The sequence below is a fragment of the Silurus aristotelis genome (genome assembly GCF_946808225.1).
Source record: "Silurus aristotelis genome assembly, chromosome: 7".
Classification (NCBI taxonomy): domain Eukaryota; kingdom Metazoa; phylum Chordata; class Actinopteri; order Siluriformes; family Siluridae; genus Silurus; species Silurus aristotelis.
The window spans coordinates 25,372,553-25,387,120 of NC_139580.1; the positions used below are offsets into that span (position 1 = coordinate 25,372,553).

The 14,568-nt window shown below is 38.0% G+C and overlaps 1 protein-coding gene across 3 annotated transcripts; it reads left to right on the forward strand.

Moving 5' to 3' along the window:
- Window positions 1-1,239: 1,239 nt before the first annotated feature.
- Window positions 1,240-14,479, forward strand: pgghg (protein-glucosylgalactosylhydroxylysine glucosidase). 3 transcript variants are annotated; one of them, XM_083546304.1, is made up of 14 exons: window positions 1,241-1,387; window positions 2,898-3,141; window positions 4,333-4,543; window positions 5,182-5,623; window positions 7,250-7,369; window positions 7,474-7,605; window positions 8,943-9,054; window positions 10,081-10,153; window positions 10,234-10,370; window positions 10,488-10,621; window positions 10,720-10,815; window positions 12,217-12,314; window positions 13,910-14,133; window positions 14,277-14,479. In XM_083546304.1, the coding sequence occupies exons 2-14, from the start codon at window positions 2,898-2,900 to the stop codon at window positions 14,351-14,353; spliced, it is 2,100 nt and encodes a 699-aa protein (XP_083402430.1). In that variant the 5' UTR covers window positions 1,241-1,387; the 3' UTR covers window positions 14,354-14,479. The 3 variants fall into 3 exon arrangements, with proteins under 3 accessions (XP_083402431.1, XP_083402432.1, XP_083402430.1); XM_083546305.1 differs by lacking the exon at window positions 13,910-14,133 and having other exon boundaries at window positions 1,240-1,387; XM_083546306.1 differs by lacking the exons at window positions 12,217-12,314; window positions 13,910-14,133; window positions 14,277-14,479 and adding an exon at window positions 11,606-11,676 and having other exon boundaries at window positions 1,240-1,387.
- Window positions 14,480-14,568: the final 89 nt, after the last annotated feature.

The following is a 14,568-nucleotide window of genomic DNA, read 5'->3' on the forward strand; positions in this document are numbered from 1 at the left end:
GAGAGAGAGAGAGAGAGAGAGAGAGAGAGAGACCTTCCAGTTCAGCACTTCCAGAAGAACAGCACAACATTTGCAGCACACCACCAATTAGGCCTGGGGGGCACCAATAATCCTCTCAGCAGTCCTGACCGTCTGCTGTAGCCTCTTGATGTCTGATTTGGTAGCTGACTTTATAGCACTATTCACAATGGACATTGTCTCAAAGCAGCTTTACAGAATTTAAGGGTGAAGGTGAACGATGTGTATTAATCCCTGATGAGCAGCCATGGCGACTGGGGCAAGAAAAAAACTCAGATGTTTTATGGAAGAAACTTTGAGAGGAACCAGACTCAAAAGGAAAACCCATCCTCATTTGGATGATATCAAGATTGTGATTATAAATCTTAAAAACAATACAAAACACTGGAGAGTGAGAACCACCATGAGCACTGGAATGTAAGATTATGAGTAATTTCCTTTATACAGTCTGATACAGTCAGTTAACGTTATAGAACCAGGAGCTACTGAGCAACTCATAAAAAAAGCTTAACATTTGAGATCATCATAGATCCAACACCAGCTTCTTCATGCCACAGCCTTTAAACACGCAGAGGTCCAATGTCCAAACACTACATGAAGTAAAATCCAAATGGCGCTGGTACGTTTCTAGATGGTTCCGGATGTTTGAGGGCTCAGCATTTACTTCCTTAAAGGTTCACAATCTTCATGAGGTGGGACACGCCTGGAGCTGGCGCAACCTCAGAATGCCTCGGGATGAGGCAAAAACTACATGAATGTGCCTTTATCCTGTGAAAGGAGACTGGAATGCCCGATTATACAAGGCTTTACTGTATGTGAAACATGTATGGGTGTATGGATGCCACATATATTTGGTGATACATTTAGTCATATATCAACAAAGTATTAATTAAATTAGGAATAATAAATAAATGTAAAACACTTTTCTAACACATTTGTATTCCTGGTATTTTCCATACCTTCCCCCCCCCCGAAAACTCAGGACTAATAAAGTTAACCTTTGTCATGGCCCTTTGCTTATGACAAGGTTTTTAAACTTGGAGCAGCCAAAAAAACTTCACACCCCAGTCATCTGAATGTCATGTGACCGTTCATAAATTTCAAGGAAAACTGATTTTAAATCAGTGTTACTGTTTTTCCAACTCTGAAAAGAAACAAATGTGGGACTCGAGACCTGATCCCAAATCAGCGTCTAAAGAGGCAAAGCCCCGCCCCTAGGCCCCGCCCACACAAATTCACAGTTCTGTAGGCACGAGAAAGTTCAGCTTCCTTATAAGAGTGAAAGAAGCGAATGAAACAAAAACTGGGCTTTTATTAACATTTTCTGAAGAATAGGGTAAAGGTATTGGGTGACTTCACTCCCAGGTGAGTTTATTTCTATATTTAAGTAGGGAACAGCAGAACCAGTTACTTACTTGGAGACTGTAGGTATGGAGTGTTTGGACATTTCTTACACATATAAAGCGTTCCTGTAATGCTTAGGATCAGGAGAGGATAGATAGAGAGAGAGAGAGAGAGAGAGAGAGAGAGAGAGAGAGAGAGAGAGAGAGAGAGAGAGAGAGAGAGAGAGAGAGAGAGAGAGACAGACAGACAGACAGACAGACAGAGGACAATACTATAGAAATGAAACTTGTATATATGTTAGAGTAGTCAATGTGCAGCTTGTATAGCAGTACAGATCCTCTAAAAATACCTCAATTATTGTCGAAAGATCTGGCAACATAAGCCTAAATGATAACAGCTGTACGGCATGTAACCATGCAAAGCCACATGTCCTATTCATTATGTTCATGTTTTTGTCTGCTTGATAGGTCCATACAAATTTGTGTATCTTGTATTAGAGCAGTAAAATTTGGTGCTTTGGGCACAATTCTCTCATACTGACCACTGGATATTCAACATGGCACATCATGGCAAAGACTTCTGTGAGGAGTTACAATACAGTGGCCAGGGTCATATAGAAGCTCCACTGCAACAAGTACATTTATACTGCTATACAAGCTGCACATTGACAACTGTAAAATATATCCAAGTTTCATTTCTATAGTATTGTTCCTTGTGAAGATCTAATAAAATGATTGCTGAAATGTGAGGGGTGTACTCACGTTTGTGTGATATATACATACATACATATATACATACATAGACATAAATACATAGATATATACAGAGGCACATATATATACATTCCACTTTATTGTCAATGCATAGTAAAGGTGCACAGCAACAAAATACACTTTAGCATCTACCGTATGTGCAGTATAGACAAAAGTTGGTGGACAGCCGACCCTAAGATTTGTATATTTTTGTGCAGAATGTGTGTATATATATATATATATACTTTACAATATGCACTACAGAAAATTTAGAGAATATTGTTTAATGCACAATATAAGTAGAGAAATATGGGACACATCATTTTACAATATGAGAGATGTACATTTCAACTGTATAGTCACAGTTGTACAATGACAGAGGTGTCATAACTAATAAAAATAATGTAAATTAGTTATGCTACAGTTGAAAAAAAATCCTCAATATCCTATGATCCTTTCCACGTTTTCTAATGCTGCAGCCACGGTGTGTGTGTACAGCAAGATCATGCGACACTCCATTCACGCCTTCATGAATCACTCCAAGTAATCATGTGTCTCCTCATCATTGTGTTAGAACTAATTTAGGGACCAAAGTTGAGTCAATATTTATTGTTTCAAAAAAATTCATTCTCACACACACTTTAATATTATGGTTTTAATCCCAATTAAGTGCAATACAATTCCAGGCTGTAACACTTCAAAATGTGGAATAGTTCCTAGGGGTGAATATTTATGCAAAGCACAAGGATATTTATTTAAAGTGTGTATTTCTGTTTGCCAGAGATGAACCCGGACATTGCTGACCCTTATATTTTTTCGACTTGCTCGTTACCCTCTGACCACCGTTTCCTGCCGCCTCTGACTAATGGAACGCTGGGATGGAGAGTGTTTGGAAAAATGATGCATAAGGGGGGAGTCTATAATGGAAATGCTGGAGCTTGTCACCGAGCTGATATTCCATGTCCGCTTGCAGTCCGGATGAAGGTCGAGAACGGGAAGCATATGTACACTTTGGATGCCCACACTGGTATAGCTGGAATGTTGTGTCCACCGCTTTCCACACCAGGGGTCTTTTAACTTTTTCTGTGAGGGCCACATAATTCTTTAATGGGGCCCGGACCGCTCTGTAAAAGAAACTTACATGGGCCGGAGTGACAATTACACTGACTACACTGATTGTGGAGATTTTATTTTTTTTTTTAAATGTAGTTATTATGCCCCCTATTATGCCCTATCTCTTGAAAAGTAATGCTTTTCAAGAGATAGGGCATAATAGGGGGCATAATAATATATAGCCTATTAAAAAGCTATTGAAATCAAAACATTTATCTACTTATGCATATTGTTGATAGGTAAATCTAACAAAAAATTAGGCTATGTTAATAACTAGAGGTTGACCGATACTGATAGCTACATTGGATCGTACCTGCCGATAACCGATTAATCAACCGATACTGGATTAAAAAAAAGAACAAAATAACACTTCCTGTAAAATAGTACTATAGTAAATAGAACTATATTAATTAATAAATATAATTAATAAACGTTCCCTGGTGGTCTAGTGGTTAGGATGTGGCGCTTCCACCGCTGCGGCCCGGGTTTGATCCCCGGTCAGGGAACCAACCCCAGCCATTAGGGTTGCACAAGCTAGTGCACTCTCAGTGCCGGTCCCAAGCCCGGATAAATGGGGAGGGTTGCGTTAGGAAGGACATCCAGCGTAAAAACATGTGCCAAATCAAACATGCGGATCATGAATACGGATGATATAATTAATAAATAATTAATAATAAATTAAATATAGCGCTCTCCGTGCAGCACGCAGTCTCACGTGTAGAAACAAACATCACATGGCATCAGTAATTCGCCTCTAGAGGCTGCTCTCGTAATCACAGCAGACCGGAACCAAAAAAAAAAACAATGGTGTAAAATTTTGCCGATCGTTTTGGTATCCATCACTATCAGTGCCTCAACCTCTATTAATAACTAGGAGAAATTATAGTTTAAAAGCCAGCCTTTATTTTCTTATAACAGATATGATACGAGCAAAACGTTCAATATTTAACATTTTAAAATTTCTAAATATGTTGTTCCAAAATTTCGCCCATGGGCTGTAGTTTGGGGACCCCTGTACTACACCATTCCTCTTGCTTTCTGTCTAGGTTGAATAGCAGGATGCAGGTCTGGATAATATAGTGTGTCTCTTGTTCTTCTCGTGCAGGTATATTCACTCATTCAGTGCTTACCTCGTATGTGGAAGCGACTCAGGTGTTCTACGCTCATCGACAATATCCCAACTTGTTGGTCATGGAGGTGTTGCTGAAGCGCCAAATGAGCTCTGAAGAACCGATCACGGTTAAACTTGAGAGTTCGTTCACTCCTCAAAGTCATGACATTGCCTTTGAAAAAGCCCCTGACTACAGAGGAGGGAGGTACGTTTCAAAATCATTCAGATTTATATTTTTTTTTCCTCAAGTAGTGTAAGTTTCTGTTTGAGGCAGCTATCACATCACGTGTTGCCAGGGTCAAAGGAAACTGCGTTGAGCCTGCTGAATCAGCACTACAGGCGCCTGTAGCTTACAGTACATGAGCTACCATCAGATTTTGAGATGACAGCACTGGGGCTGACAGTACCGTTCATCTAGCAGAAGAACAAAATTGTCAGCATTTTTTTTGCTTTGGTAGGGTGGACAGAGAGCTCACTAGTCAGAGCTTGCAAACTGCAACTGTAGCAAACTGCACAAGCTCAGATATATTCTTGTGGATTTAATAGTTTTTTTTTTTTTCAATGCATAATAGTTGACAGAGGAGATGAAATTGATTTGGCCACAAGTTATACTTAAATTTACAAGACAGCTTTTCAAGAAGAGTTGGACATTTTGAGGAAAGGTTAACCAAAACAGTTGTTAAGCTTTTTCATAAACATTTATATTTTCCTGTCGAATTTGCACAAAAACACACAATTTGCCTTCATTTTAATTTCCACTGATAAGTGTGAAATGTGCAGTGATGCTTTCCAGTGATTCAGTGCTGCTCACAGCTTTAATTAAACTCTGTTCTTTAATAACAGGCATATGTTTGGGAGCACTATGTCAGCAGAAGTCCCTGGAGTTCCTCGTCCTTGTGTTCACCTTATCTGGACCCCAGTAACCTCCTGTGTAACGTTACATCCTGAGCAGAGCCATTCTAGCTGGAGCTTTCTGGTTGCAGTGGCGGAGAGCAGTGAGCTCGCCCAGCTTTGCTTTGACAAAGGTTTAGTGCTCGCTGAACATGGTGACCTGCAGACTTCCCATATAAGGGCATGGGCGGAGCTTTGGCTTGGCAGCAGTGTGGAGCTGGCCGGACCAGAGCCTTTGAGTCAAGCTGTGATTGGTTGCATGTTTTACCTTTTCAGTGCACTTCCTTCTCTGACAGAGAACCCAACACCGTTCGGGGGCATTAGTCCTGGAGGACTGTCTAATGGAGGACATGGACAAGGACAGGACTACTGGGGACATGTTTTCTGGGATCAGGTAAGGTTTTCAACAAATATTTGGAATCTCTCACACATTGTGCAAATCAGCCACTTTATTAGGAACGTCATACAATGCAGCATACACATACATTCAGCCAGTGTGCATACAGTGCCAGTCAAACGTCAGAAAACACCTAGTCTTTTATGGTTTTTCAGACACACGCATTTTTATTTTGTTTACAGTACAGACCAAAAGTTTGGTCACACCTTCTCATTCAGTTTTCTTTATTTTCATGACTATGATTCACACTGAAGGCATCAAAACTATGAATTAACACGTGGAATTATATATGGAATTATATACATAACAAAAAAGTGTGAAACAACTGAAAAATGTCATATTCTAGGTTCTTCAAAGTAGCCACCTTTTGCTTTGATTACTGCTTTGCACACTCTTGGCATTCTCTTGATGAGCTTCAAGAGGTAGTCACCTGAAATGGTCTTCCAACAGTCTTGAAGGAGTTCCCCGAGAGATGCTTGGCACTTGTTGGCCCTTTTGCCTTCACTCTGCGGTCCAGTTTACCCCTAAACCATCTCGATTGGGTTCAGGTCCGGTGACTGTGGAGGCCAGGTCATCTGGCGCAGCACCCCATCACTCTCCTTCTTGGTCAAATAGCCCTTGATGCCTTCAGTGTGACTCTACAATTTTCATAGTCATGAAAATAAAGAAAACTCTTTGAATGAGAAGGTGTGTCCAAACTTTTGGTCTGTACTGTATATGCAACAAAGTAGGTAATGTAATGTCGCAAATCCTCTCTTAGCTTTATACACTCTTGGCATCCGAACAGTTTGTTTCTCCAAACATTCAGCTGAAAAACGTCTTGTAAAACTTGTTAAAGGTGTTCTACACTAGTTGGTGATCCAGTTCATCCAAGAGTAATTCAATAGGATTTAGGTGCAGATGTACGCTTCGGGTCATTGCCTTGTTGTATGGTGAATTTGGTTTTAATTAGCCGCAGTCCAGTCGGAATTGTGGGCTGTTAAAATATGGAACGGTAGCAATGTTGGTTCAGTTTCCCCTTTACCCGAAATAAATCCCCAACCTTCTCTGCTCCAAAACAAAACCCAAAACCATTAAGCTTCTATCTTTATGCTTGACTGTGTGAGTGAGACATTCTGCTAACATCTTCTCTCCTGTTTTCCATTTCAAAGAAGTTCTGTTAGAGCCAAAAAGGTTAAATTTGGATTCATATGTGCACATAACTTTCTTTCAGTCATACACTGTCCAATTCTTCCATCTTTTTCTCTTTTACCTAATTTGTTGCATATAAGCAAAAGGAACACAGTGTCTCCAAAATTTTGATAAATTCTTTAAATACACACACTCTGCTAATTTCTATACATATTTTTGTTTTGCTCCACACTCAAAACTGCGTACATTTTCTTCACAAAAGGTGCACATACTTTTAGGCCATAGTATAAGTAGACCAGTAATCATAAAGACTATTGTGTGCGTTCATGCCTTATTCTGAACATTCATTCAATTCTCACCTGTATGCTGTAATGTTTTAGTATAATTTCAAAATCCGGTGTCACCCAGAAGATAAAACAAGCGCAAAAAATAGTTAATTCTTCCTTCGAATCCTAGAAATGAAGTGTATTCTAATTGAATTTCTTGGTCTAGGACACATGGATGTATCCTAACATCGCACTCTTTCACCCCAACCTCGCCAAAGCTGTCTTGGAGTACAGAATGCGAACACTTGAAGGTGCTCAGATTAATGCCCAGGAGCAGGGCTATAAGGTATGAGTTAAAGTGGTTTACTTAAGGTGGTGGACTGTGTGTATGTGTGTGAATGCACTGTCCATGGCATCCTAGCGTGTTTTTCTTTCTGAATTTGTAACCAGGGCTTGAAGTATCCTTGGGAGAGTGCTGTCTCCGGTCAAGAAGTGTGTCCGTCGGACGTTTATGGAAAGCAGGAGATCCATATTAACGGAGATGTAGCTCTTGCCTTCCGTCACTACCTCTACTTAACACAGGTGCTCCGGTATATATTTATGCTAAATTACCCCTAAAAGTCCAAAAATAATGCAACGATGTACAGTAATCCTCCGTTTATCGCGGTGGTTACGTTCTAAAAACCCGCACGATAAACGAAAGAAAACGAGATAAACGGACGCCATCCAAAAAACAGCATTTTTAAATTCTTTAAGTAATTAATAATAATAATAATAATAATAATAATAATAATAAGAAATAATCCCCCCACACACTTTAAACACACACACACACACACACAAAACATTTGCAAGAATATAGCGAAATGACTTGTGTCAATTCGTAAAAATACAATACACTGTATCACATTTATAATGAGTACATGTACAGTACAGTATTAACATTCTACTTCATTTTAGAATTATAAATATATTTTTATTAATAAATTTGATTATTTAACAGAAAACTTTTGGGTCTATCATGCTATCTGCGGGAAAACAAATCAGTTATGTGGCAAATGCAATTCCGCGGTAAAGCGGGGGATTACTGTATTATTATTATTAGGTGCGTGTACATCGAGCATTGTAATCGGTTTAAAAGTCCAATCCGAATAAAAAATGCATCGTATAAACACCTCAATCGAAATAAAAATGCCCAAATCGAACGAAATAATCAGTTTGTGAGGGGCGGGATGTACCTTTCTATAAAACGAACAAAATAAAAAATTCTGCGATGTACACACTTTAAACCGATTACTTGCAAATTTAAACAAACTTTTTTACTGTGCTCTTTTGACACCGAACCGATTTGCCACAACACGGTTTTCCGCACAGCTTCTGAGTTTAATAAAACAACCACGACACGCAGAATTTGGGGAATGGGATTTCTGATGGTCTCTTCTTCTAAGGCCTTAAATTCCACTACCAGTCCACACAAACGTGTTAATGACCGCCGACTCATGTGAAAGATTCGTTTTAATTCCAGCAATACAACCCGCTCCCACCAGTCCGTACACAGCCACCAAAAAGCTCAGCTTCCTATGCTCATCTTTTCCTTATACCTTCCAACAGTAGTATGCCTACAAATTCATGCTGTTGCATGATTGAGTGTAACATTTTACATTACAATAGCATGCATAAGAAATAATTTAACTGCATGTTGGTTGGATAAAAGGTGGCCAACAGGACATAGGCTAATGTGCTCATGTCACAAAGTCATTCTGATTCAAAGCAGCGGCACATGTAAACACTGTGTCGGATTAGATAACGTCTCATGTAAACAGTCCACCGAATCTTTCAATCGGAATGATTTTATTAAAAATGACAAAAACGTGTACATGTAAACGTGGCTATTGATTTTTATTTGTATTTTTTTTAAGGACTTTAACATTTTTAAAGATGGCCGTGCTAGTGAAGTGGTGTGGGGAATTGCTGATTACTGGGTGTCCAGAGTCACCTGGAATCTCGAAGACCAGTACTACCATATCAAAGGTATGAAAGAGTGACCTAAAATAACCAAAAAATACTCCAAATATATTTGAGATTTCTATAGAAAAAACGTATTGGGACGCTTGAATTTTCCAGCCTTATGTGATTCTTTCTTCAAACTGTTATTACAGTGTTGGAGGCACACGGTTGTACCGGATGTCTTTGGATGTGGTAGCATTCAATTTTCCCTTTACTTACACTATGAGACACAAAGCCTATGTGAGAATGACAGTGCCCAAGAAATTATGCATTGGTGTACAAATTCATAATTGTTCTCTGAAAACCACAACAGTGACTAAAAACGTGATCGTTTACTGCTGCTGTTATTTGCTGCTTTTAAATTGAGTGTTTAATTGAATCCATCACGATGTCTCGAGCGAGCTGATTGCGCAACCTGATGCTCGCGAGTCACGACAGAACAGATCCAGTACGACTGTCCTGAAGATACAAACAAACAGTTTACGCAGTAGCGCTTCATTAAACTCTACAGTTTTCACATGATGAGGATTCTACAGTTTTCGCTCACCGTGCTGATGTTTCGCCTTCATCTGTCACACCAGTGTGTTTTCTTTTTTCTTTTCGCATGTGGCTGTTATCTTGCCGTAAAGCAAACCCGTAACATTAGCAGCCCAACTAATCGCTAAAAGCACTCGATCACAACAAATTTCACTATCAATTATTATCTATTTTATCGATTAGTTGTTGCAGCCCTCGTTTGGAGTGAGTGGAAGAGAGCTCAGATTTCAACCTTGTTGAACACCGCTGGGATGAACTGGAAAACTGAGTGAGACCTGGGCCTCGGCCTCCTCACCTCACCCTGTAGTTGAATGAGCACAATTCTTTACACACACACACACTCAGACCTTAGAAATCTAGTGAAACACCTTCTCAGAAGTGTCGGGGTTATTATAAGAGACTAAATGTAGAATGGGATGTTCCAAAAGCACATACGAATCTTATGGTCAGGTGTCCATAAACCTTTATTCATACAGTGTATCTTATAAAGAGAGTTTTTCATGTGTTATGTAGGAGTGATGCCTCCTGACGAGTACAACAAAAACGTCGACAACTCCGTGTACACCAACACTGTGGCCAAATACAGGTGTGTGCTGTATAGTGCATGCTGGACTGTGTGTTCAGCGAAACTTTAATAGATTTAACCATGTTCATGTTTTTCTTCAGTTTGCAGTTTGCTGTGGACTTGGCTCAATTGCTCCAGCATCCTGCACCCCCAGAATGGCAGGAAATAGCTAATAAGCTAAAAATTCCCTATGACCCTGAACTCAAATACCACCCGGAATTTGATGGTTACAAAAAGGGTAAGTAAGAGGATTATTGTTATTTTTATTTTTATTTTTTTATTTGGAAATTAATGCACTTATATTAAAGTTTTACTGGAACAATTCTACAACATCTTGTGTATGTTTACCTTACAGGAAGTGAAGTGAAGCAGGCAGATGCCATTCTGGTAGGATTCCCACTGGGATTGCCGATGAGCCCTGAGGTCAGACGGAACGATCTGGAGTTTTACGAGGCGGTCACTGACCCACTTGGTCCTGCTATGACTTGGGTAAAAATGTCATGATTTTATTTCATCAGTAGAACAGATGCATTATTATTTTAATAGAGAATCGTTGTAAATGCCATGTGTGTGTTTGCCTCAAATAGAGCATGTTTGCAGTGGGTTGGTTGGAACTTGGTGAATCGGAAAAAGCAGAAGCGCATCTGAAAAAGTGCTTGAAAAATATTCAGGGCCCCTTCCAGGTAATTTCTTTCTGTTTCTCCCTATATATTCAACTGCATTTTTATTGGCACCCTTTATGAAAATTAGCAACACAAGTGGCCTTTCTCAGATCAAACATATAGAAGTGATATATTGTTTTATTTCAATCGACAGTTTTTCAAAGATAAATAGCTTTTTCAAGTTGTCATTGTTTTATCCCCCTGGTTTCAAAAATGTTGACACCCCCACAGTCATTTGCTGATGTTTTCTATGATGAGAATTAGATCAGTTACAGTTTGTTTAGTTTTGGTTTTTCAGTACATAATTTTACTACTATAATTTATTTTTTTGTTATAGGCCACATTTTATTTGACATGAAACTATTTACGTATTTTTATCTCCTTTACTCAACTTGTGCTGCCAGCAAACGTTCCCTGTTGAAAACCAGCTCTATAACTATTTGGTTTTCCCCTTTTTGACCAATAGAAAAGGCATTTTAACAATATTATATTACAACAAATATAAAATAAAAAAAACCCCACAAATGTATATATTAGGGATGATTCAAGGATTTACATTAAAGTTAACAATGTGATAATTGATTTCTCTTTGCTAAACTGTTTCACAAAAGCGTTCTCTCAGCACCATTGCTTCTACGTACATACGACGTATCAAAACAATATGAAGAACGAGGCATGTCCTGGGAGTCACATAGAATACAGATTATTATTGCAGAGGTAGAGCTCCATCTTCCTTGAAACAGAACAGGAAAAAGAATGTCTGGTTTTATTGAACATTTTTTCTTTATTTTCTTTTTTTTGGACGACAAAGGTCTGTTTGTGAAAGGGCCATGCATTAGAAGTCAGAGGTCAGACTGCATCATAATAGGGGTAAATCATTTCATATGTAGTTAGATAGATAGATCGATTGATCGATCTTTATTGTCATTGCATAGTACAGGTACACCGCAACGAAATGCAGTTTGTCATCTACCAGAAGTGCAAAACGTAGCAGTCGTGCAAAAGTGCAGATAAATATCTAGCATATTTACAGCAAATGGTATATATGAAAGCATATACAGTGAATAAATATAAAGGCTAAAGATGCGAATCTCAGTGGCCTCAGTTATGGAGAAGCACATCCCTAATTAATAGATAAATAAATAAATAATATGTATAATAATAATTTCAAATAACAAAAATTCTATTAATATTCTATACATTTGATCAATGTTATTTAAGGTTGCCCACAATTATACCTATTATCTGCTAATCTACTAGTGGTAAAATCTGAAGTTCTTAAGCATTTTTAAGGTATTCGAGGGACAAAGTGCAAAATATTTATGTCTTACGTTTGCGTATCATTTTCTTAAGGGGCGCCCTTAATTCTGGATTTAAAACTATTTTTAAGGATACATCACAGTCAAAATCTGGTGTACGCAGGTGTGGAGTGAGTCAGCTGATGGTTCTGGAGCGGTCAACTTCCTCACAGGCATGGGAGGGTTTCTGCAGGCTGTGTTGTTTGGGTATACTGGTTTCAGGTGGGTGAATAAAGTGACTTCCACACAAGCAATTACTACACACACACACACACACACACACACATATGTGGCTGCAACAACGAATTGATAAAAAAACGATAATATTCGATAATCAAATTTAAATGCCGTTATTGTTTAGGCAGAAGGAAAAAGTGTGCTTCTCAAGTCACCCATTTTATATTAAGCACAACAAAGAAGACTTTAACCTGCAAGTTATGCAAAAGTACCACAGTGATGCATGAGCACATGAAAAGAAAACATCAGCATGGTGAGGAAAAACTGTAGAATCCTCATCATGTGAAAACTGTAGAGTTTAATGAAGCGCTACTGCGTAAACTGTTTGTTTGTAACTTCGGGAAAGTCACACTGGATCTGTTCTGTCGTGACTCGCGAGCATCAGGTTGCGCAATCAGCTCGCTCGAGACATCGTGATGGATTCAATTAAACTCTGAATCACAAAGCATCAAATAACATCATCAATAAACGATCACGTTTTTAGTCACTGTTGTGTTTTTTAGCGAATGATTAAGCATTTATATAGTACATCAATGTACTTTGAAAAATGCACAAGCCACATATTGAGTTTAACTATCTTTAATGCTGACATTATAAGGCTTATAGTAGCTGCTTGTTAAGGCGTGAATGTGGAATTTCTCCTTAAACAAATTTTAAGGAGAAATTTTAAGTATGTAGCACCAGGGTCCAGGAGAAACGTTGTTTCATTTCACTGTGTAATGCGTCAGCTATATATGGTTGAAATGACAATAAAAGCTTCTTGACTTGAAGCCTGTTCGTTTACTTATTTCTCTGTTCCATTCTCTTTTTATTGCGTTTGTCTTCTACAACACAAAACGTTTTTCAAACGTGATTTACTGCGGCTTTACTACGTTCAAACACTTGTTTTTAATGATTGTATATTTGATTTATGCATATAGTATTTAAAATTAAAATAGTTATATATTCTGGATTCTGCTTATATCTTCACAACTGAACAAAATGTCTGTGGTTTTTTTTCGAAACAATTATATTTTATATAGATTTTTTTTTAAGCACGGCTGTCAACTTGCCATCTGCATTTATCATTAAAAACAGTACAATTGTTGATTTACACAAATTGCTTTAAAATCTTTTTTTACATAAAGAAAAAAACCCAGCATGAGTGAATTTGTTCAAGGAGAAATTCCCCATTCACTCCTCAACAAGCAGCTACTATAAGACTTAAAATGTCAACATTAAAGATAGTTAAACTCAATATGTGGCTTGCGCATTTTTCAAAGTACACTTTTATACACAAATACCCTGTATTGGGGTTTTAAATATTGTTATAATAAGCAAAACATCTAATTAAAATTATTTTTGTATCTGATTTATTCATTAATTTAAAAAAAATAAAAATAATTATATAATAATTGTCCAATTAATCAATTATCAAAATAATTGTTAGTTGCAGCCCTAATTTATATATAATATAAAAAAATGCAGAATGTTAATATATGAAAGTGCAAACATCTTCAACATGGCTATTGCAAGCACACATAAAGTTTAATGTTAATGCCCCAGATGATTTGCTGATCTTTCTCTACTGTCCTCTGCAGGGTCCAAAAGGACTGTCTGACTTTTTCCCCATCAATACCTAAAGAACTCTCTAAGCTCAGTCTGAAAGGCATCAGCTACCTTGGTAATAAGTTGGACTGGGTGATGGATAGACAGCTTGTCAGCGTTGTAGTGGGACAGCAGGCGAAGGATCATGGCAGTGAGCAGACGTGTCCTCTTGAAATTGTGCTACAGAGCTCTGGAGAGAGAATTGTGCTTAATCCAGGTTATCAATGATATCAAATAAGCAACAATGTCAATAACAATGTCGTTTCGAACTTGAGCTTTGCATACCTGCATGTTGTTTGGGATTTGTTTATTCTGGACAGGAATATTGATTTTAAATGTTTTTTTATCTATTGATTACAGGACAAACAGTGACCTTTCCCTGGCAACCTGGCAAAATCCAAAAACAAAGCACTACCTCATACTGCTGGCTTCTTTGATCCAGACCCAAAAGTTTTTGTTTAATAAAACTGCTAGATATGCAATTCATTTTTTATTTGCTGTTGATTGAAATGTATTGTTTCCTATTGTTTTTTTTATATTCCTAATAAATTTGATCCATGAAATATTTGTTCTTCATTATGTGCTTTATTACATGGAAGCGGTAACTCAGTGGATAAGATGTTGGCCTTTTATTTAGAAGGTCATGGGTTCA